This window comes from Plectropomus leopardus, chromosome 23, assembly GCF_026936395.1.
Source record: "Plectropomus leopardus strain MGB_pleo_1.0 chromosome 23, ASM2693639v1, whole genome shotgun sequence".
Lineage (NCBI taxonomy): Eukaryota > Metazoa > Chordata > Actinopteri > Perciformes > Serranidae > Plectropomus > Plectropomus leopardus.
Genome location: NC_142198.1, coordinates 20,815,402 through 20,840,597, shown reverse-complemented (window position 1 = coordinate 20,840,597; position 25,196 = coordinate 20,815,402). Strand labels below are relative to the sequence as shown.

Genomic DNA, 25,196 nt, shown 5'->3' with positions numbered 1-25,196 from the left:
TACCCAGAAAAACGTTATCATGCACCACAGGTTTTAATTACTGAGATGCTGAGTCATTGGCACAATTAATTAAGATGTTTTTGTAACAAAGCCCAACATCCTGTTTGACTACATGCTGCCTGAAAGTCACCTTATCTCTCCCTGGAGGTAGCGCATCATTTGCAGAAAGGTATGACAAATGTGAAGAATTAGATGCCCATCGTCCAAAGACATGAGAACAAACACAAGAGAGTGTACATAAATCACACAAAGGCACATGGAGGCGGCAGACATCACTGTTACCACAGCTGGGATGATTTCCATGATGAAGGGAACAAATTTTATTCCTCATTCCATCACTGGGCCTTGGTCAAGTATGGACACAGTGTTCAAACCGAGGTGTTACTGACATTAAAGTTACTGTCATTAAACTGCCCATTGTGCTTCCATGCATAAATTAACAGGGTGGAGCACAGAAAAGATGCTGTTAATTGTTGTTTTCACGCCAATCAAAAAAAAAAAAAATGTAATGTCTCCATAAAAAGTAACACTTAAGAGAGATTTGCATCAAGGTGTTAATTTGCTGTCTTAGCCCACCAACATAAAATGTTGCCATTTTATACTTCTACAAATCACAAAAAAAATGTTATGTCTGCATGTTTCATATGTGTCATATCTACATTTCTAAACTGACATATTTTGTTCAGAGTGAAGTGTGAAAAAAGAGCACATTCACAACATGAAAGTTACAGAAAAACAAAAAGCTGAAATGTGCTCAAAGCTCGGCTCTTGCAGGAACTGCAGAATTCTCCTATTAAATTTTACAGAGTTGATTGGTCCAGTGTTTGTGTAAAAGTGTCACCATGCTTTTACTCTGTGGGACCCTGCCTGAGACCAGAAAACATAAATCACAAAAAATATAGGTTGAAGTTCGACAATGCTGCCATTTGACCTACTTAGTGTTTCAGCCTTAACCAGTCCTGCCACATTGACATGTTACACTGACAGGCAGGCGAGTGGGTGTGGTGTGACTTTCCTTTTTGTGAGACAGGAAAATCACAACCAACACACAAACACACACACATGCACACACACACACATGCACAAAAAAAGCACCTTTTATATGTCACAGCCTGAGAAGCAGACACAGTTCATAAGGAAAGGTCTGAGGGATCAAGATACAACAAACCAACAGCCAGAAAAAAAAAAGCTTTTTGGATCTATTTTCAAAGCACTACTGCCAACAACAAAGGTATCAACTTTTACTTTATTATTTCAGGGTGAATGCTGATTTATCTCAAAAAAAAGTTTATTGACAAGAGACAAAACCATTTAGATTTCTTAAATGGGTCACTCAATGGACTTTATGTGTAATAAAATTTGTATCGTTAACTTTAAAACCTATTTCTTAAGGACACTTTCATTTTTTTTAATTATACTTTTTTCTTACTTTTTACCTTTTGCTTATTTTCAGGTAATTTTCTTGTAACTTTTTACTAATTATTAAATTCTGGTCCATTTCTTATTAAGCTGGTCTTCCCAAATTTTGAAATGAAATTAAGCCTATTTGCTCCAGTTTCAAAAGGCTAACCACAGTAAGGATGCAACAGAAACAGTAATTTTAGTGTCACTGTATCAATTTACACTTGTAAACGTAAAAGAAAAAAGACTAGCAGGAACAAGACAATATTTGCTGTTTTTACTTGAAAAAATGACCAACATTTTAAACTACTTTTTTCTTTGTTAGTGTGTTTCAGTTCTAAACTTAAGTTCCACAGTAAATGTATTTCAGAAAAAGTTATCCCGCAGAGGCAAAATTAAGGAAGTGTAGTTTTATAACATGGAGATCGAGTGTTGTTTTTAGTGCATTATTCAAAGTAAGAGTCTGTAACAGTTGTGCATTCATAGTTAAGCATTTTTTTCTTGGAGGTTCCTGAGTTCACATCATGTCTTACCTCTCATCTTTTCTTTTATCAAGTTGGCACTAATATCACATTCAGTTGTTGTTAATCTTGTTACAATATTGTTTACATGAATGAATATGTATGTGGCTTGCTTGCTTTTGTTCTCTTGGCTGCAAACTAATTTCCTTCAGGGTTATAAATCTCAAAGCTACTAGATGTAATGTTGCAACAGAATTTAGAGCAGTATATATGACACTTTTTTTTAGTTTTGTCTTTTTAAAAAAATCAGAAGCCAATAATTTGATTTCTGTGGGTCTTTTTTTCTCTCTTTTTTCTTTACTTCACCTTTTTTAAAACTAAATTTTAGGATTTAAAAAAAAATTGGTTGGGTCTTGTTCTTTTCATGTTTTAAAAATAAATTAAGGCAATTTACACAGGTCTCAAAGTGTTAAACCTAAAAAAGATTTCCAGTATCTAATAGTGTCTTTGAAATAATGATTAGTTTCTATTTGGCTTTAACTCTGAGAAACTTTAATATCTGCTCCCACAGTCTCTAAACAAATAGCTGTGTGATAGACACTAAGAAAACTAACTGTTTCCCATGCATGTTACCCGGGACATGTTTGGATAGTCTCCAGCTCCCCATGACAGTAAAGAAAGATAAGCAGGTGTATTATATGCGTTTGTATGTACTTTGTATGTGACAACACAGGACAGAATCTAGCCCCTCTTCATTCCTAAAGTCTTCTGACCATGTTAATCAGATATATGGCAGCAGAGGTGATCTGTCTCTGTGTCTGTGTTACATAATGTGTCCCGTTGTCTCTCAGATCTTCAGCTTTCCCATGATTAGGACTGCCCTCACTCCACTTTCCATCCCTTTCACCGTCTCTCTCTGTTGACACTTCTATCCGCAATTCACTTAAAAGATCAAACAGCTGTTGCATTATTATGGGTGGAAAATCCCATTATATGCAGCTGGACATTACTAGTTGAGAAAGCAGTTGGACAAAACCATTTGTGGATACGCAGGTGGCCAGCATCAGTTGAGTTTTTTTTGTACACTTCATCGTATACCTAACCATCCATGCCGGCATGTGTTGATGTCCCATAGTTGGTTGCCATGTGCTTTTGTTGCCTAAACATAACCGTGTGCAGCGTAATACCACCATGAACTTGTGTTGACATCATGGTAGCAGCACCTCACAACTAAAACAGCAGACAGAGAGATATCTTAAGTGCAATATGTGGACATGGAAGTCCACTGACAAAGTGGCAATGTGATGACTTGGGATGAGAATGTGTTAGTTATCCAGATTTGGTCATCTTGAAAATTTTATATTGGGGTGATCCACTCCGATGTTGCCTTGAAAAACTGGCCCAAAACTAAAAATAGATTAGATGATCCTGGATTGCGAAACATTGGATTTCAGAATCTGGAAAATTCTGATCCAGATTAAATTTTTTAAACAACTGGGCCGTGGTAGAGGTGGACAGTTGAGAGTAGTCAATGGCAGTCAACATTTGTTTCTTTTAACAATGGAAACAAACTTTTCCCTAACTTGAACCAAGTTGTTCAAGTTGCCTAAATATAACCAAACCTTTGAAAGGTATAATTTATGGCCTCTTGGACTGTTAGATTACAGTTTATCTTATTATGAACAAAAATGATGCTCAATAAGTAATTTCATGTTGGATTGCTGTTGGGAAGATGTTGGAAGAATACCTAAAGTCACAAAAATGTTGAATTAGTCACCAGGAGTGGGCGGATTCAAAGATCCAATCACCCATCCATTAATTTTTTTAGCAATAATGCCGACAAATAGACAAATGAACTAGATACCTAACCTCCTTGGCGGAGGTAGTAATCTAAAACTTCAACATAAAATTGGGTTGCTTGGTTTGGATGAAAAATCACAAACCTCTGCAAATATTGATCATATATCTGGTGGAACTTCTCTCTGACAAATAACAATAAGCATTTGAAAATGTGCTTGTTAGTCTTTATCCTCCTTTAGGCCAACCTGATTGGATGATATTGACAAGTACAGTTTGGAACAACTACATGGAGAAGCAAAGCTTGTCCGTTGAACTGTTTCAAACATTGTTACTTTTTTCAAAAACATGATAGCCTCTCACTTTTGTTTGGACTGTTTGACTCTTCTGTATTGATTTCAGCTGTATTTTACTCTCTCTTTCCTCAGGATGTCTTTATATGGAAGCTTCCTGTCAGATGAGCAGTTCCAGTGCTCGATCTGCCTCGATGTGTTCACCAACCCTTCATCCACACCGTGCGGCCACAGCTTCTGTATGGCCTGCATCAGCAGATACTGGGACGGATCGAAGGTGAGTGAGTGTCATATGAAAGACATACCAAATATTTACGACAGCCGTTTTTCGCTATTGTCTCTCTAATGTGTGCCAGGTTTTGGGCCATAACTTGAGAATTCATATGCTCAAATTTCTGACATTTCTGTTCTGACATTTTATATCCAAGAAAAACACTTCTCTGTCCATTACTTATCATATCTAAGGAACAGAAGGGGAGACATTTGGTCAGATACTGAATTGATGACACTAATCTTTAACTGTGCTGATTGTAGAGATCTTCTGTTTGTGAAGCGTCCATGTTTTCACAGACATGAATGTAAACTATAAGTGCAATTAGACTGGTGTGTGGAGGCTTTCCTCTGAATTTATGATCTTCTGTGGTTCCTTTTTTTCTTTCAATCCATCCAGATTTGCCAGTGTCCTCTGTGTAAGAAGACCTTCCAGAAGCGTCCAGACCTTCAGATCAACAGGACACTGCGAGAAATCACTGATCAGTTCAAATCCATGACAGGAGGCGGAGGAGGGGGGAAGGAGAAGACAAGCAGGAAAGGAGGAGGGGGAGGAAGAAACGGGCGCATTCCAATAAATTTATTCGATGAACTGAAGAAGAAGCTGCCTCGACATCAGCTAAAACAATCAATGATACTGCCCTGTGAGACTCAAGGTATGACAGGTTATTTAGGGTGTAGGCTGTGTTTTTTTGTCAGTTTTATCTGTTGGTCCTGAGGGACTAAACACAACAACATTATAGAAAAAAATGTTTCTGAAAACACTAGAATATATCCCAAAACAAAACAGCATTTCAGAAAACAAAACAATTTCGTTTTCTGAAATGTAGTGTTTTGCAAAATATTCTTGTGTTTTCATAAATGTACTGTTTTGGGAAATGTGATTTTCTTTTCTGAAATCTTGTTTTGTTTAGATAAATGTTGTACACTTTTAGGAAAAGATATTTTGTTTTCTGAAATGGGATTATGCTGCAACCTGTTTTGTTCTCTTTTAAGACTGGACCAATTTGAAAAACTTGTTCCCATTGTCATTTAGACACATAAGTTGGAAAAATACTGAAGTTTCCCTTTAAGGCATATTGCTGGGCATGTTTTCAGGGGTGAAACCTTGTACTCATTTTAGTCAAGGTTTTCATTCCTACAGAGGCTGTATGCACGTACTGTAAGTCACACATAATTGACAGCCTAAACTCCCAAAAGTGTTTTTTTTTTAATCATTCTTCAAAAACCTAGCTTGACTTGTCATACAAAGTGGCTGAGCCAGTCTGCTCGGTTTAGTTGCACATTCTGCAGATGACATACGTAACTGTCGTGTCAGAGATACAGTATGCTGCTCAGATAAAATCTTTAACAAGAATCTAGAGCCACACCAGCAGCTCGGAGAGGCTGGAAATGCTAACATCAGCATATTAATATGTTCATAGCAAGAAATGCTCACCAGCTTAATAAAGTATGTTAACATTTTCTACTCAGGATTGAACAGAAATAAGTTGCCCACCCTTCAGCTTCTTTATACTTTAATTTTTGTGTATATTCTGCCTTGGAAGGTATATCCATCCCAACGACACCAGTTACATCTCCACTGGCTTCTTCAGTACCAAACGACAGTCCAATCGCTGTCCAGACCAACCCCTTCGGGCCGCCTCCACCACCTCCCCCTTTCACCCGCTCCAACGGCCGCAGAAGGTTCACTGTGACTGGGGCTGCAAGCAGCTGCAGCCTCCCTGTCTGTGATATCCACCACAGAGGATTAGTGGTACTTTACTTTTACCTCGATTTAAACAAATACCTGTAGTTGATTTTCAGTCTTTAAGATTTTTGTAGTCCAGTGATTCTTAACGTACGGCCCATGGGACAAATCTGGCCCCCAATAGGGTGTTGGTTGGCCCCTCAACCATTTTCTAATCCACAATAAATATAAATTGCTTCACAGTGGGAAATGTTTTTGTACTTTTAGTATACAAAAGGTGCCAGAGTGCATGAAACAACATCAAAAGAGAGCTTGTTTATCAAAGAAAAGTGACAATGGAGGATACCCCACACCCCCGACAAAGATCCTACCTAAACTCCTATTGTCCTAAACTTTCAAAAATCCTAGAAATTTCCTAAAATCCTAGAAACATCTTAAAAACCTAGAAATTACCTAAAATCTAAGGAATGTCCTTAAATTCTAGAAACATCCTAAAATTTTAGAAAGGCCCAAAATCTTAGAGATGTCTGAAAAATTGAGGAATGTCCTTAAAATCTTATAAATTACCTAAAATCTTAGAGATGTCCTTAAAATCATAGTAAAACTGTAAAATCCAAAAACATTAGTAACATCCTAAAATCCTAGAAATGTCCTAAAATCCTAGGAACATTGTAAAATCCTGGACACATCCAAAAATCCCAGTAATGTCTTAAAATCAGAAGAAAGGTCCTAAAATCCTTAAAATTACCTAAAATCCTAATATTGTCCTAAATTCCTGGAAATTTCCTAGAATCCTAGAATGTCCTAAAATACTTGAAAAGTCCTATAATCCTGGAACATTATAAAATCCTAGAAACAACCTAAAATCTTAGAAATTTCCTAAAATTCAAAAAATGTCCAAAAATACTCAAAACGTCCTATAATCCTAGAAACGTGGGCCTGCTGCGACTGGCCCCTGGCCTCCTGTCATTTTGCATAAGTGGCCCCAAAATAAGCCAAGTTGAGTATAAATGCTGTAGTCTGTTGAGCTTATTGAGGAACAGGAAGTATAGTCTATGACTTTAGACTTCTCTAAGTTGTTTATGTTTCCATGACAAATTAAAAGCTGAACACTGCAACACTCTCATATCACTGATTTCAGATTTACTGCCGCACTGACCAAGTGTCCATCTGTCCTGAGTGTGAGATCGAGGACCATTCGGGTCACGACACAGTGACCCTGGAAGCTGAATGGATGAAAACCAAGGTGGGAAAAACAGATTGATTCTCAAAGTGATTCAGACTTTGGTTAAAACTAAAACACTACTGAAGTAAACTCCCAAAACAACAACAGTTGTAGAGGAAGAACAACAAAGTACAAACTGTTTCAGAGCAAGTGATTGTTGATATGTGATAGCAAGAAGTTCCTCATGTTTGGAAATCTGGGCCAAACAAAGTGAATTTGATAAGGACACAAAGCAGTCTGGACTTATGCCTCTGGTATGTGAGGGATAGTAGTCAACACGTTCTTGGCCTCAATCAAGGAACATACAAACTATGAGGATATTTAGCTGGCCACATGCAACAAAATGTCCTAAGTAATGTTATTAGAAATATTATTTGTGCTGTTACTTATACATCTAATTCTGATCTTGCTTATATTCATGAAATATAGGCCCTGAGCCCCAGGATCACTTAACATGTAGCTAAACAGAAAGAGGTCCGTAACACTAAAGAAATTTTAAAACAGAAACAAACAGAAATCTGACGTCCTTAAATCGTTAAAGAAGCCTAAAAAGGAGCAATGTTAATCGGTTAATTGCTTTTTGTGGCACTATCCCTGCTGGAAAAACAGTGACAAGTCCCTAAGAAAACACCCACATTTGGTGCCTAAAACACTGATGTTAACACAGCATTGACTTGCTATAAAAAAAAAAACTTTGTCTTTGTTGGCCATTTGTTGGTTTTGAACAGTGGTCTGCAGTTTTTGCAGACATCTCGCCTCGTTGTCATACCATCCACCACCCCCTCCACCACAAGATGACAAAGTCAGCAAATGTGCTATATCACTTTTTAAACGTCACAGTAATAAGCATGAAACATGCAAATGTAACATACTTGTGGTTTGCTGAAACTTACAATTCCAACATTTTCCTCTGGCGACTGGGTTGTTGCCTGTTGGTGGTTACACAAATAACCCCAGTTCCAAGCTCATTTGCTAAACCTCGCTGTTGCTGTCGTTACCCAAAGTTTAACTCTGGTGCAGTGATTCAGAGCTGCAGGCAGTCACGTACACCACGCACAACCACTCCATTATTGATCTGATGATGATAAACTTCTGGAGGCAACGGCCAATATTTTGGGGGGTTCTGTTGCAACTGTGCCCAGATTTACTCTAATTTCTGTCAGTGAGTACCTGCATATGACTGCAGATAAATAAATGAGCTAAAACGAAGCTAAATTTCCAGATGACTGCAGATGGGTTCCAAGATTACGTTACAACTCATTTGTTTTGCCTCTTTTTCTCTCTTTATTGACTTTCTACCTGCTGCTATAAAGTGATTTCTCAATACTTCTCTGACTACTAACAGAAACCAGAACGCTTATGATATCAAAACCGGCACTGTTGCCTGCAGATTGTGTACAAATACACATACTGTCTGGTTACTAAAAACTTATCTGCATTAATCACATACCTATTTTTATGAACCCAGCTTACAAAAAAAAACTGTGTGTGTGTGTGTGTGTGTGTAGGACCAGCTGAGTGTGTCGGAGAAGGAGATCCAGGAGATGATCAGACAGAGAATCAGGAAGATCGAGGAGATCAAACTGTCAGTGACTGATCTGGATGTAAGTTCCTGTAAACATCACAGCTGTGTGGCAAAACCTGTAAATCCTCCTGTCGTCCTTCTATCAGCTTTTAATCATAAACACTGTCACTAAATTTAAGTTTTGTTTTTGTTTTTTTTTAAGTCAACTTTTGTTTTTCTCTCAGCTTCTCTGGGTTGTGACCTGAATTAATGGAGATCCATCCAAATGTTTGGTTAACTCACAACATTTTACCTGAATATTTCCAGTTTGTTTCATGAAGTTTGATTTTTCAAGGTTTTAATCCCAAAGTTGGGGTTTAGGAGTTAACCAAACTTTCAGGTGTGAGTATATTTTTTAGATTTTAATTTGGGTAACCAAATATTTATATTAATATTATAATTTTTAAAACTTTTTCCTCAGAAATGTAATCTGTTTTAATATCTTAATCAGGGGTATTTATTTCTATAGTTTTCCACAGACCTTTAGGTGTATTCCCAACTTTTCAGGATTTTACTTGATTTTTTTAATTTTACCTAAATGTTTAAGATTATTCCCAAATTTTCAAAGGGTTTAACAAAAATTTCAAATAGTTCATGCATTTTCAGTATTTAAATTTCTTTTTAGGGGTTTATTGGACTTTACCTAAATTTCTTTTTGCATTAAAACATTTTTCAATTTTACCTTAATTTGCCGGCTCAGGGGTTTGACCATGTTTTCAAGGTTTTACTGGACTTGAAGCGTTTTTATCCTAATTTTATTTTTGTAATTTTAGGTATTTATAACAATTTTGGGAAGGTCATGGTTTACAAATTTTATGTATTTATTCCTAACTTTTGGAGGACTAGCCAGTTTTAACCCACGTTTGGTGTTTTTACCCAAATTTTAAAGTCTGTTTTTGATTTTCATGTTTTATTTCTGTAATTTGGGGTATTTGTAACATTTTTAAGGGTGGGGTTCAGGGTTCTTAATTCATTCCTAACCTTTGGAAAACTAACCAGTTTTCAGGGTATTAATCAACTTTTGGGGTTTAGACCCCATATTTGGAAGTATAGTTTCAATTTTCAAGGTTGATCTCCATAATTTGGGGTATGTATAACACTTTTGTAACCGTCATGGTAACCAAATCTCATATTAATTCCTAACCTTTGGAGAACTAACCATTTTTCATGTTTTGAATCCACTTTTGGGTTTTTTTTTTACATCCATTTAGAAGTCTATTTCATATTTCTATAATTTAGGGTATTTATCCTATTTTTGGGAGGGTCGTGGTTTTTAAGTTTCATATTCATTCCTAAATTTTTAAGGACTTACCAGTTTTCTGGGTTTTAACTGACTTTTGTGATAATTTTCATACTTTTCTAACAGTTTCTGACATTGTAAATCTGATCAGGAACCTAAAGCTGCTGAAAATTTCCATCTTTTTTGGGTCTTACACCTTATAACAATATCAGCGGAGCTAATGATTTAAAAACCTCACATGTGACGAAGGTGTGCTAAAAGTCTGATCATCACAAACTCTTAAAATTTCCCAGTTGGCGGTGGAGCGAGAGACGGCGGGCAGCGTTTGCCTGTTTTCGGAGCTGGTGTCTGCCATCCAGCGCTCCCAGGCGGAGCTGATGGAGGTGATGGAGATGAGCAGGAGGGCGGCCGAGCACCAGGCCGACGCCATGATACGGCAGCTGGAGCTGGAGGTCGAAGAGCTGCGGAGGAGAGAGAACGCCCTCTCCGAGCTCGCCCAGTCGGATGACTACATGCACTGTGTGAAGGTTGGTGAGGATCCAGTGTGGGAAATCTGTCATTTTCCATCCTTTTATTTATCGTCCGCCTACTTTCCAGACATTTCCGATGCTCTCCGCTCCTCCACCTGCCAAAGACTGGTCTGGGGTGTCGGTGAACTCTGACCTGGGAACTGGGACCATCTACAGGTCGCTGGCAGTGCTGGTGGAGAAGTTCGAGGAGGAGCTGAAGGTTATTGCAGAAACAGGTCAGTGAAATGCAAAACAAATACTTGTTTTCAAAGATAACAAACGCTGAAATATGATAACGGATGTTCTGCTCTCTGTGTAAAAACATCCGTCTTCAGGGTCAGACACGAAACTGAAACACTGCCCTCTGTTGGTAGAGTTTAGATTTTAGGACATTTCTGGGATTTTAGGGAGTTTCTTGGATTGTAAGACGTTCCTAGGATTTTAGGACATTTCTGGGATTTAAGGACATTCCTGGGAATTCAGGGTGTTTCTTGGATTTTATGACATTTCTAGGATTTTAGGCCATAACTCAGATTTTGAGACATTTCTATGATTTTAGGACATTTCTGTGATCTTAGGGAGTTTCTTGGATTGTAAGACGTTCCTAGGATTTTAGGACATTTCTGGGATTTTAGGACATTTAAATGCTTTAAGGATGTTTGTAAGTCTTTAGGGCATTTCTAGGCTTTCAGGACAATCCTAGGCTTTTGGGATGTTCTGAGTTTTTAGGGCATTTCTAGAATTTTAGTGTTTCTGGGATTTTAGCATGTTTCTCAGATTTTAGGATATTAGGGGCTTAGACCCCCTGACACAAGGACCTGTGTCAGGGGGTGTAGAGGATCCTCCACTTGATGCTGTTTTTCGCACTCTGGCACCTTATGTATGCTAAAAGTTCAAAACCAGTTCCCAGTGTGAATCAAGTTATTTTCATTGTGAATTAGAAAATGGTTTGGGGGGCCACCTGGCACTCTGTCAGGGGCCAGATTAAGCCTGCTGATACATGTGTCCTTGTCCTCTGCAGGTTTTCCTGCCTCAGTCCTGGAACCGAGTCCGGCTCGATCTCAGCCCAGTAAGTGTCCACTCCACCTGCAATATGGTCATCACAAAGTCACGGGCAGACCTTTAGACAATGAGCCCCAAGGCGACATGCATGTCTCTGGTCATTTTGTGTCTGCTTCCATGTGGCTGTTTTCTGGGCTGGTCAATAATTTAATTTTTTTCTTTTTTTCAGGGATTAGAAGAGTACAGGAGTATGCAGGTGCAAAACAATATTATGGAGACAAAAAGTCAGCTTGCAGACGTGATTAAATACTAAATAATGTAAGATTATTTTTCTTCTTTCTGTCAACACAGTGGATGTGACTCTGGACTGCAACACGGCCCATCCCAGACTGATTCTGTCAGAGGACATGAAGAGTGTGAGACGCCCGTTAATTACAGCATCAACTAATTAATCATTCAGAGCTGATTTCAAGTCTGATTTTTGGCGTGCATGTGTGAATCATTCAGTTTTCAATGTAATCCAGGGAGGTAGTAAGTCCGGGAAATGTGTCTAAAATCGTGTCTATAATGTTGGTATGTTTTTTTCTTATGTATCAGTAATTGTGTCGTATCTATAAAGTTCAGTATTGATGAACTCTGTGTGTGTGTGTGTGTGTGTGTGTGTGTGTGTTTGTGTGTGTGTGTGTGTGTGTGTGTGTTTCTGCAGGTGAGGTGTGGAGATCGACACCAGCTGCTTCCAGATAATCCGGAGAGGTTTGACAGAGTCGTCTGTGTGGTGGGGAGGGAGGCGATCTCCTCTGGGAAACATTACTGGGAGGTCAGCGGCTCTTTTCTTTAATATTTGACAGAAAATTTCTCAATCTGCCTCAAAATCTTCTGAAGAAAACTTGCTGCAAAATGACTTGATTGGTTGTGTACAGATTATGGTTAAAAATGATTAATTAAACTTAATATTATTACAGTTACAGCAGGGATACTCAACTTGCTTTGCTCAGGGGCCACTTTAACAGGACGCCAGGGGCCAAAAGCAACAGCACCACACGTTTTTTAGGATTTTAGAAAGTTTGTAAGATTTTAGCACTTTTTTTTTTTTTTAATTTCAGATGTTTCTAGGATTATGGCATATTTTGAGGATATCAGGAAATTTCTTGGATTTAAGAATGTTTCTACAATTTTGGGGCATTTCTCAAATTTCAGGACGTTTCTAATTTTAGGATATTTCATGGATTTAAGCCCATGTTTCCATGATTTTAGGATGTTGCTGGGATTTTATGGAGTTCATAGGATTGGAGGTTTGGATTGGATCCTCCACTGGCACTTCTTTGTGCAAACACATTTTGGCACCTTATGTATACTAAATTGTTTTTCTTTTCGTAAGATTTTTCTTTTCTATTTTTTTAATGTTGCCATCTGTCAAAATTTTTTTTTTTTTAAAAAAAAACGCTATTTTGTCAGCTGAACATAATGTCAGACTGTTTGGTAATTTAAGAGAAATAATAAGTGACAACAAGAAAACAAACATTATTCTGTTAGGATCACAAAATACTAATAAAATACTAATTTACAAGCACAGACAGAACAAGACCCAGTACATATTGTGTACATATTGTACATATTGTATTGTACATATTGTGTGCAAACGTCCTACTTCCTGTGATCAGGTGGACGTGGGCGGGAAGACGGACTGGGATCTCGGGGTGGCCAGACAGTCGGTCAACAGGAAGGGGAAGATTGAAGTCACCCCGAGCAACGGATACTGGTTCCTCAGCCTGAGAGACAAGTGAGTCTCGCCATCAGTTAATGTCCCCAAATGGGAAGCTAATTTTATAGACTTGGTGGGATTTGATTGGTTGCTTCTTTTCTGACCTGCAATGTCTCTCTCATCAGCCTCCTCTCTGGCAGCAGCCGGCAGCTGTTTTCAACAAATAAAAGCTCCTAAAACTGTTCATAACATCTTATTTAGTTTGTTCTGCTGCCCCCTACTGGCCAAAAAGGTCAACTTTATTCCTCTCAGTGTCTTCTGTCATTTGTTTCCTTCAAGCCAGTTTATCTTTTTTATTGTTTTTTTTCATTTCATTTTATATTTTTAGATATTTATATTAGATGTCGTCTTTTTATTTATTTGTATTTATTTGTTTATTTATTTTACCTATTTTTTTCCTTTCATTTGTGATTTTATTGTTTTGTGTTTGTTGTTTTTGGTCTATTTTTTGTGTTATTTTATATCAACATTTTGCATACTACACCTTGCTTTATTGTCAGGTGTTGGGTGCTATATAAATAAAGTTTTTATTATTAATTAATTAATTAATTAATTTTTAATAGCCTATTATAATAATGACTTTTAAAAAATTCTGTTACATAATTATTAGAATTTTCAAGCATTTTTTCCCAGGTCATTTCCTTAAGTTTTTTAAAAATATCTAAAATAAAATACATGTGTAGAAAAATAATATGGCTGGCTGTGACACCAGAGAAAAACTGTTTATATCCTAAAATTTCTCCAGCTTTTTCTTTTTATTTAATGTTTTTTTGTTATTAAATTTTCCTTTGTGTTAACAAACTGTCCTCAGGAACAAGTACGCCTTTCGCAGTGAACCCTCCACCGACGTCCAGCTGAGCCTCCGACCACAGAGGATCGGGATATTTGTGGACTATGAGAGGGGACAGGTGCAGTATGGGGATAAAAAAAAAACACTTTTTATTCCTTCATTTTATATCAGCTGGAGTGTTTTCAAATAATACTGTGTGTGTGTGTGTGTGTGTGTGTGTGTGTCCCCTCTTGGTTCTGCAGGTGTCTTTCTACGACGTTGATGCTAAAATCCACATCTACACGTTCAACGACACGTTCATTGAGTGCATTTTCCCGTTCTTCAGCCCGTGCACCAACAAATCTGGGAAGAACGACGGGCCGCTGATTATCGCACCTGTAAACATTAAAGATTAACCGAATATCCAGGGACGTTTTAACGATTTGAAGGCATCGAGGGGCTTAGCCAAAACGTATAGTAGTATAGTGAAGTATTCAGTTCCTTTAGTTATGTAGAAGTACAAATACCACACGCTGAAAATACTCTGTCACAGGTCAAAGTCCTGCGTTGAAATGTTAATTAAGTAAAATTAGGTAAGTATGATCAGGAAAAAGAAACTCATGTTAGGTTTTTATGTGAAAATCTTAATTTGTAAAGTAACCGAAGCTTTCAGATAAATGAAGTGAAACGTACAATTATTGATCTGAAATGTCGTGGAGTAAAAGTATACAGTGACATGAACATAGAATACTCAAGTAAACTGCAGTAACCTCAAATACTGTACTTGAGTACAGAACTTGAGTAAATGTACTTGGTTATATTCCACCACTGAGCCCAGACCGCTGTGGTGTGCGGGGGGATCACACTCTGAGATTTTATTTTTTCTTTTATAAAACTATTTTTTAAAGCACCTTATTTTCATTTAAAGTACACATCTTAATCACTGAGAATTTTAAATTTGTTCCTCAAATATTTTATAATTTTATAATTAAAATATATATAAATACACAAAAAAATCAGCTCTTTTTAGGAGTTTTGCTCATGTTTTAAAGGGTTAAATGGGACCTATTATGCTTTTCCTTATTTTCTGTGTATATACATACAGTTTATGTATATATTAACTATCTTTTGTTCTCTGACCGTTAATAGTTTATTGATACAGTTGAGACATTTGAATTTTGTATTGTAAAGATTTTCTGATCATTTCTGATCATTTATTAAATAACCATTTTCCGATAAGTTTGACTTTCACTTCTTCACTTCTTTGAACATTTTTAGCCAATTATTTTCTTTAAATAATGTTGGCCATTAAATAAAAAATACTGCAAATAAAAAACACAAGACACTGAATGATCTTCGATTTCAAGCTTCATTGAAAATGATCCACACAACAGAATACTTTCATTCATAATTATTAAATAAAGAGTGAAACAAAACCACAAAAATGAGCCAAACGACGTGTAAACGATTCAATGAAACAATCAAACGTCTCTGAGGAGGGAGAAAAAAATCAACAAAGTGACCACACACAGGAATACACACACTGACATGAATCATACGTCATACAAATACAGCATTGATTATTATTACTTCACTGATAAATAACAGTCAAAGTCCTGCACCTTAAGAAACCACCCCAACTAAAAACAAACCATTAAGCAACCTGCAGTTAACAAAACTCATCAATCCAGTTTCAGGTTACCAACAACGACAAAAAAGAAGCCCAAGTGCCAAAAAATGCAGTTCCTCTAATGGCCACTAGAGGCTGGCTCCAAGCGCCGTGTTAAAATGCCCAACTTTACAGCACAAATAAACCTGCTTACAGCCTGGAGCTAAATTATTTTGTCTCAATAGCTAGTTTTTATGGAGGGTACATTTTAAAATACAGTAACTTACTGATTCACATTTTATTACGGCTTAAAGTTGTGTGTAATTAAGGGTTTGGCCACCAAATACGGCCACTTCTGGCTCCAAAACTCCAAATGTTTAGGCCGAATATTTGCAATTTGCAAAAATGTCCAGAATAATTCAGGCCGTACGTAGCCATTCCAGCAGCACGAAAATTCACCTCAGTTTTGGTATGAACACTTTTAATTTACCGACAGATGTGTGAGTGGAATCAATCTTCTCATTCAAATTTTGGCAAAAAAGCAAATTAACATATTTATAAAAAACAACTAAACTAATGCTTTCAGCACAAAAAAGATAAAACATACTGCGCGATGGGACGATAAGTTCTGCCGTGATGTTTCCGGGTAAAAGAGTGCAGAAAATCTGTCAAAAAATGACTTATTTTGACATTTCTGGGACATTGAGCTTGTTATTAAAGTTTGGTTTAAAATGCTTCAATTTATATATAAAAAACAAATTTATCTCTCATAATAATATCTGTATAATAACAATAACATGCTCTTTTTGTTTGTTACATAGCATCATATGTTAGGATTTTAGGGCAATATTTGGTGTTATTAAAAAATATATATAAAAAAATGTACCTTTAAGAACTGAAGTTACAGGCAAATCTGTAAAAAAAAAAATAAAAATAATAAACATTTTACCGTATCAGTAACTATTCCAAGCTAATATTTGGCTGTTGGCTAAGTGTTGTGTCTTTGTGAATGAGAATTAAAAATTAACCGTTAGTTAACTTCTGATTCTGCTGTAATTCTCACAGCATGACTGAAATTACTTATTTTCAGAAAATGGCTTAAGAGCATTCATAAAATTTATCTAAATTCTGCTAACTTTCATCTCTACAAAAGAGGATAAGAGCCATGTTAATAAAAAAATCTCAGATTTCGAGAATAAAGTCATAATATTACAAGATTACACCAGTAAATTTGCAACAAAAAAAAATTGATTTAACTTTTAAATTTAAGAGAAATGTTTTTGATTAAATATGTATATTTTCAGGAAAAAAAAAGTTTTTATATAAAGTGATTAAACTAGCAAATTTACAAGAAAAAAAGTCAAAATTTTACATTTAAACCTGTAAATTAAAGAGAAAAAATGGCGTAAATTATGTGATTAAACTATTATTATTAATTATTATTATATTACTTAAATAAACTCGTAACTGTACGAGAAAAAAAGTAATATCCAGTTCAATCTGCAACTTTCGCCATGTAAATTTACAAGTTTAACTGCGTAATAATACACTTTTCTTCTGGAAAATTTACGAGTTTAATCTCATAATATTGTGACTTTTTTCCCTAAAAATTACAACTTAATTACAACCCGTATTTTTTTTTTTACTTCATTCAATCAAAGATTTTCTTTTTTTATTAACACGGCCTAATCCTCCTTCGTACATCTTATAAAAAACTATTATTTATAACATTTTAAAGTACTATTTTTAAGTACATTATGTGATTATTTCTATTGTTTGTGCACAAACTGTAAATCTCTTCCATGTGGATCAGACTGATTCACATTCGGCATCAGAAGTCGTGGCGGTTGATTCGCTGCTGATCCTTCTGCGCCTTCGCTTTTTCTTTAAGCAGCAGAATGTGCTCGGCAAACTCCCGCACGGCTCCCATCCCGCCGACGCTGCGGCACGTGTACTCTGCAGCGTTTTTGGCGACCGGCAGACCGTCATTAGGCACGGCGCTCAAACCCGCCAGGCTCAGACAGACGACGTCCTGTTTCTCTTTTCCTGAGAGGACGAAACGTGCGCAGGATTAGAGCAGAATATTTCAAATAAATCAGGGGCTGTTTGTTATTTATGAGATACGTTTTTTATTTTGGCTGGAGGGGAGGGGCATACTAACTAACTTTAAAAAACTATATTTTGTATTTAAATGTGGGTGATTTTCTTTTTTTTTTAAATATTTTTTATTTTTAAGAAAAGGTGATTTGCTTTCTTTTGAAATTTAACAGAAAAAAAACTTTTTATGTTGGACATTTTTGAAAAAAAAAATTATTAATTTATTTACTGAAATTCATATTCAAAACATGACTTACAAACTCGTAGCATGTTTTTTTTGCCTTATTCCTTTAAAAATTCTTGCAATTTTTAAAGAAAAAAATATTGTTTTTTTTCCTTTTAACATTTTGGTAATTTTTTTTTTTTTAAGAAAAACTTTAGAAGTCACATTTTCTTTAAAACATTTGAGGGATTGAATTTTAACCACGGTGCATTTACACATCCAGCTCACACTGTCACCATACAAAGCTGGCTGATAATTGGCAAAATATCCATTTTAATTTAAATCTAATTTAAATATGAACATAAATAAAATAAACGGATGACATTTTAGTAAATACTAAAAAGGCTGATGTACCCATGTAGGCCACGTCCTTCCACTCCAGCCTCCTCTGCTCCAGCAGCGGCTTCAGGTCGTTCAGCGGCTCCTCGCTCACCTGGACGACCTGGCAGCCCGTCCTCTTGGCCAGTTTGTCCGCCAGCGACTGGGCCACGGGGTCCGCGCTGGAGGTCAACAGCACGACCTGCAAGAGTCGAGACAGCGTGCGATCAGATCACCTGACCCAAGTCAACAACGCTTTTTAGAGAGACGACAAATTCAAACCTCCATCTCTTCTCTCTGCAGCATGCGGATGCCCTCCGTGTCTCTGCTGTTTATGGACACCATCTCCTCTCCGGACACCGACAGGAAGATCCTCCCGTCCGTCAGACATCCGGAAACACTGCAGAACATCAGGCGAACCACCTCCGGCGAGGCCCGACCGAAGTATCCGTACCTGTGGGGAGAAGAAGTGCAGACTGGATGTAAAAAAGAAGAGGAACAAAAGAGCGGGTAAAGAAATTACGACTTTTTGGACAAAATCTGTGAAACGGCAGAAAAACCAGTTTTCTTAAAAAAAAAAAAAAAAAAAATCAGTTTTCGATAAAAATTGTTGAAAACTTTTAAAGAAAACATGCTTTTCAAACCCATGGTCTTCTTTCAAAATACATTTTAAGAAAAAAAATAAATAAAATAGTTCCACCACTTTTCCAAGCCAGGAAAATGTTATTGTGAAATTCCATGATGTTTCCAGGTTTTCCATGACTTTAGGAGCCCTGACCTCACCTGCGAACCCTCTGCTCTGCCACGGGCCAGTCGATGTCCACATCGATGTCCACGCTGTACTCTGGCATCATCTCGTAGTACGCCACCTTACCGCCCTGGAGAGAGCGAGACGTAGGAATGTGACGGCAGCAGCAACACGAAACGAATAATGAGCGTTAAATTTAGGAAAAAGGTTTCAGAGTTTGCAAATCGCTGCTCATTCAAGGTCTGAGCGCACGTCAGTTACCTGCAAGATTCCTCCGTTCACCAGGTCTCTGGTGGTGAAGTAGAACGAGCCGTTCTCGCACAGCTCGCCGTCCCAGTCCTGACGCCGCGGACGGTTGGCCGGGTCCAGATTCAACGGCTCCGTCAACTCACCCGCTGGAAGGAGGCAGGTAAGGGGTTAAAAACAGGGACACTCAGCTTTGCTCGAGGGCTCGGCAGGCCCCGACATGTTTCTAGGATTTCAGGACGTTTCTCAGATTTTAGGATGTTTCTCGGATTTTGGGACATTAGAGGTTAGCGAGGACCTCTGTCAGTGGGTGTAGAGATTCTCCAGTTGCACTTTATTTTATAAATAAGCTCTATTTTGATGCTTTTTTATGCACTTCGGCACCTTATGTATCCTTAAAGTACAAAATCAATCACCGGTTTGAGTCACTTTATTTTTATTATGAATTAGAAAATGATTGGGGGACCAGATGTGGATTGTGGGCCATACGCTGAGAATCACGGGGTTAAAAGGTTCATCCTACCACACACAGCTTTAACAAGAGACCGTTTCTTATTACCTAACGAACGCGTTTCATTTGTATTATCAGTTAGGAGTGACCACGCCTGAAGATTGTGTGAATTATGTGTATCACAATAGTTTGAAAAACTGTCAAAAAAACACACAAAACCAAAACAGGGTTCCCACACTGTCTTGAACATCAAATTCAAGGACTTTTCAAGGATTTCTAGGCCCCACTCCGTCAATTTCAAGCACCAAGCGCAGCATAGTTTGAGACAAGGATTGAGGCGCTTCAATGATCCACATCTCCTATATACCATTATAATACACCTGTATATGGTATTTATTTATATTACCATATAAATACCAGTATATGGTAATTAGAATCGATTAAACTTATTTTTTGTGTAAATCTTTATGACAAATAAATCATCAGTTGCAGAAATAAACAAAGTTCTTGCATTGGTCATTAAAACCACTAAATTATATCAATAAAAGTCTCATAACTGTTGGGATTAGACTGTGATGTAGTCTGCGTCATCTGTCGCTGCAGATTAAATCTCGGCTGAAATGTGGACCGTTGACTTACATCCTTTCTTGACCTCCTTCCAGCGGAAGTGGTGCCTCCGGACCACGGAGAAGACCGAGTCAAAGCCCTGCAGCGTGATCATCTCCAGGGCCTCCCTCAGATGGAACGGATGGAGACACGGTGACGTAGCCTGAATGTTGCAGATCACATCCACCTCTAAAAACAGACAAAAAAAAGGTTAAATATGCAGCCGAGGTGTCAGAGTTTCAAACGGGACACAAACAGCAATCTCCTGGTTGCAAGTCCGTGTTTGTTTGACCGATCCACCACCAGTCCCCCCGCCGCACGCAGACTTTCTCGCCTGTTATTCGAATGAATACAATATTACATACCGCCCGAGCCTACTGTGAGTGTCGCCATGAATAACAATAACTGTACAACGATGCAGAACTCATTTTCGGTGGTGGTTTAGAGTTTTTTTAAGGACTTCAGAGTCCTTCACTGTCTGCATGCTGGCATGTGTGGAGGCTCCAGGGCGTCTGAAGGTTAAAATCCTGCAGGATCGAGACCTTGTAGATGTTTAGACTCCAGAGTTACACACAGCCGTGTGACGAGCACGTTGGGAAAAATGCCTTTAGAAAATGTTTGATCAGGACTGAAACTCTGATCATTAATTTTGTTTTTTTATAAATAAAAAATGAATGAATAAAAATAGCTTCCACAGATACAGATAATTGGAAAAATGCCTTAATGATCAGCCAGGCCAATAATATGTCGACAGGCTGTAGATACAAAACACATAAAGATATAAAGTCTCTTTTATTTGCGCTGTAATTAGCAGCCTGATTGTGCTCGTGACTTCGGCACCGAGGCACGTTATGTACTCGGTGTTCGTCTGTTTCCTGGATGCTCTTTATCTGATGTGATATCGTATTTGTACTCCGTTTTTTTTATGATGAAAGAGTTTATATACCTGCTGCTACCATGTTGGGATAGTAGCTTTACAGAGTCAACAAAGGATTTTAATTCAAACAGCTGCTTTGTGCACTCTCTGATTAAACACACGCCATGGCAGCATTAACCCTTTGAACCCTGGAGTAATATCACTTCTCTTGTGCTGCTTTTTGTGATGCATTTAAGAGTATTTAAATCTTGGGGCAAATGAGTCGCATGGTAAAAAATGTTCCACAAATTGCAAAAAATAATTTGATTAAGAAAACTAATTTCTAAAAAGCTATGGAAAAAAGTTGAGGGAAAAAAAGAGAAATGCTAGGGAACAATTATAATTCTCATTATTTCAGATTTATAATTATGTTACAGAATATACATTTTAAGCACAGGTCATTTCCTTGTTGTTTTTTTTACTTTCTTTTTTTTGGGTCACTTGTTTTGTTTCTTTTTTATCATTATTAATTTCTTGCCAAAAGTTCCAGAAATTAATGGATTTTTAAAAATTATTTTAAAAAATCTAGCGAAAAACAATATTCATAGTGACATATTTAAAACTCTGTTACAAAATTGTAAAAAAAAAAAAAGAGAGAGAGAAAAAGAAAAAAAGGCATTTTTGTGTAATTTTCTTGATTTTTTTTTCTTTTTTTAAAGAATGTATTATTATTTTATTTATATTTTATCATTTATTATCATATTTTATCTTTTAAAACTTTAAGGATATTTTTTTGTATTTTTATTAATTATCTTACTTACTTTAGGTTGTTTTTTTTTCGCTGCTCATTACTTTTTCCCCGTGTTTGTGAAAGAAATCAACTTGCCGCGTTTCAAAGGGTTAATTCTCAGCCTGGCTGCCGTGCCACTACAGCGTGCCCGCACACATCCTGGTGTGGATTTCTTACCCGGGTTCATCCTGGCAAACTCTTGGATGGTCTCGAGCGATGTAGAAGTGTCTCTGGAGACTTCGACGCTCCTGCGGTGCACCTTGGCGCCCCAGGCGATCGCCACCTTCTCGATCTCGTCGTGGTCAGTCGAGACCCAAACACTAGAAAAATAAAGGTGCAGCCAAAGCTAGTTTGCAGTGCTTCATCTTTGCATGCTTTTTTTTGTCTTTTTTGATGATTAACGAAAAAACACATTGTGGCGATTTTTTTCTTTAAAATTTTTAAAGAAACATTTTGGTGATTTTTTTTCTTTCTTAAAAAAAACCTCAAAAGTTTGGCAAATTTTCTCAAAACATATTTGGTGATTTTTAAAGAAGCATGTTTTCCTTCAAAATCACTGCCAGAAAAACTAAAATCTGTAATACTCTCATGACACTTTTAAATCTGATCCCTGTTCACACCGAGTGTACTTACTAACAAACTACCTATATAAAAAATATATTTAGTCATATAGACACACACACACACACATATATATAGTAATGCGGTATATAACACTTTTCTTTAATCAGCAGGCTGCAGAATATGTTTCCCACTAACAATAGTTTTTAAAGTATTAGTACAGTATTTTAACTTATAGTATTATCATTACATTATTACACAAGATTATCTCTCTCTATGTGTCTGTGTGTGTGTGTGTGTGTGTGTGTGTGTGTGTGTGTGTGTGTACTTTACCTCAGAGGTCGAAAATCATATTAATAGCATCATTAGCAAAATGATTACTGTCTCTATTAACAATAGATAATTATATTAGTATACAGACCCACAGTATCTAAAGACACTTATACAAATCAATAAATGAATTGATAAATAAATAAATAAATACAGTTGAGCTATTTCGATATGTTTTATACTTTATTATTTTTATGCGGATCCTGGTCATGCGTTTTCCAAAAGTCGGGGTAGGGTTTTAAAAAAATCACACCACTTTCATTGACAATAACGAACAGTCCCTAACGCAGCCAGTCAGCGTGAGTGATTTTTGGGGAGTGTTTTCTCTCATTAAAACGCATTAACATTTTACACAGCAGTAATAAGTACCTGTCAAACATGTCGGAGTCCACCGCGGCTCTCACACACCAGCCGAGGAGCGGCACTCCGGCCAGCATCTTGATGTTTTTTAGGGGGATCCCTTTGCTTCCTCCCCTCGCGAGCAGCAGCGCGGCGACGTGTCCCTTCCCGTGCGCGCGGAGCTGCCTGCGGGCGGCCCGCGGTGCGTCCTGGTCCCCGTTATCCCCCGGAGGGCCCCTCTTCCTGGAGGACATGGCGACTGTGGACCTCTGCAGCGGCGTGAGTGAAAGCGCGTCTGGACTCTGAGTGTGTGTGATGTGTCTGACAGTAGTGCCACGCGGGAGGGTGTGTTATAAATGATGAAACTATTCCGGCTATTCTTCTGCTGCTTCTTCTTCCTCTTCTTCCTCCTCCTCTTCTTTCTTGTTTTTTTTTTCATGGCGGATAGCATACAAAAAGTTGCATTACTGCCGCCTGCTGGATTTAACAATTCAACTTAGTGAATAAACTAGTAATAGCCTAATAATAATAATAATAGTAACAACAACAACAACAACAACAACAACAATAATAATAATAATAATTAATAGTAATAACAACAACAACAACAACAATAATAATAATAATAATCAGTGATAAGAAGTATTCAGATCCTTTAATTCAGTATAAATACTAATGACACACTGATAATACTGATAATAAATGTATTATCAGGAAAATGAAAAATCTAAGAAACAAAAGACTTCACCCGCAGACTCAAAATTATTAAGAAAACAAACACCCATTTATTTTTTCAAAACACTCTCAAAACTAAAACATTATTTCAAAAGACACAGCCCAAAACTCAAAAGTATGAAAAAGAAAGAAAATTATTTTTAAAAAAAAGAAACACCCCTGAAACTCAAAATTATTAAAAAAGGGAAAAAAAACGTCAAAAAAGAATAATATAAAAATTACTAAAAAAAAAAACCCATATATTATAAACGTTTATGATTTTATGCAAAAATTGTAATATGTAAAATAAGTGAAGATTTCAGACAAATGTAGTTAAGTGAAAAGTACAATATTTCACTCTGAAATGTAGAGGAGTAAATGTATAAAGTAAGCTAGCTTGAAAAGAAAGTACTTATGTAAAGTACAAGTATCTTGAATTCAGACTAAGTGAGAATGATTAAATAAAGTCAGGCTATTACTGTGTCCTTTATGCCTCACAGCTTCCATGTAATTGTGCTTAAGGTAGGCATATTATTATTTGTTGTAGTATTACTTTTTTTTACTATTAAAAACAATGGTGATGATGATAATGATAATCATTAGGCCTATTGCTACTACGACTACTACTACTACTACTACTACTACTGCTACTACTATCACTTCTACTACTACTGCTATTACCACTACTACTACTACTAATAATAACATGAATAATAATATTAATAGCATTATTAAAACCTACTTATTACAAATCTCCACTTAATATGTTAATTTCTCCATGTTAGTGTTTTTTTTATGTCAAATAGGCTAATAAAACTGTTCGGACTAAAGAAAACGAAGGTGTGTAGCAGAAACATTGATACAAAGTTTTTAGGTAACACGGTTGAACGCTGCAGGACTCGAAAGAGTCACAATCATCAGAGGAATGGAGCGCTTTTTATTAACTAGAACTATTTGGGCGTTTCAGCAGCAGTTTCAGTCCTCCGAGAGAAAGTTATTCCACATTTCATCTGTGTGAAGGGTAAGGATGATGAGATGGGTGGATTCAAACCGGCACATTTAGAAAAGCTGCTCAACCTGCTGATCGAAACTCATTATGTGATGACTTATGATTAAAAATTGGAGCAGCAGGTAAACAGTTTGTTGGCTGTCACTCCTCTTGTGTTTTTTTTTTATCAACAGCGCCATCTTTTGATGTAAAGTCCAAATTGTTCTTTTTTTTCATCACATTTTCTTGTCTGACCTTTTTAAAACATTTTTTTAAAAAAGTACAGTTATAATTCATAATAAAAATGTCCAAAAGTGATTCATACTGATAATTGTTT

The 25,196-nt window shown here is 36.9% G+C and overlaps 2 protein-coding genes across 2 annotated transcripts; one reads left to right on the top strand and one right to left on the bottom strand.

The window, feature by feature from the left end:
• The first annotated feature begins 122 nt into the window (after window positions 1-122).
• LOC121961806 (E3 ubiquitin-protein ligase TRIM39) lies at window positions 123-15,117 on the top strand. Its single transcript, XM_042511839.2, has 15 exons — window positions 123-1,231; window positions 4,088-4,229; window positions 4,623-4,878; window positions 5,770-5,978; window positions 7,054-7,158; window positions 8,646-8,741; window positions 10,235-10,468; window positions 10,539-10,686; window positions 11,472-11,519; window positions 11,682-11,708; window positions 11,804-11,868; window positions 12,159-12,269; window positions 13,114-13,232; window positions 14,026-14,122; window positions 14,247-15,117. The coding sequence occupies exons 2-15, from the start codon at window positions 4,089-4,091 to the stop codon at window positions 14,397-14,399; spliced, it is 1,809 nt and encodes a 602-aa protein (XP_042367773.2). The 5' UTR covers window positions 123-1,231; window position 4,088; the 3' UTR covers window positions 14,400-15,117.
• A 216-nt stretch (window positions 15,118-15,333) lies between these two features.
• LOC121962198 (N-acylneuraminate cytidylyltransferase-like) lies at window positions 15,334-23,592 on the bottom strand. The gene is made up of 8 exons (XM_042512415.2): window positions 23,188-23,592; window positions 22,105-22,247; window positions 20,315-20,470; window positions 19,240-19,373; window positions 19,014-19,108; window positions 18,513-18,684; window positions 18,267-18,432; window positions 15,334-17,638 (listed from the first exon to the last, which is right to left on the bottom strand). The coding sequence occupies exons 1-8, from the start codon at window positions 23,409-23,411 to the stop codon at window positions 17,424-17,426; spliced, it is 1,305 nt and encodes a 434-aa protein (XP_042368349.2). The 5' UTR covers window positions 23,412-23,592; the 3' UTR covers window positions 15,334-17,423.
• Between the last annotated feature and the right edge of the window lie 1,604 nt (window positions 23,593-25,196).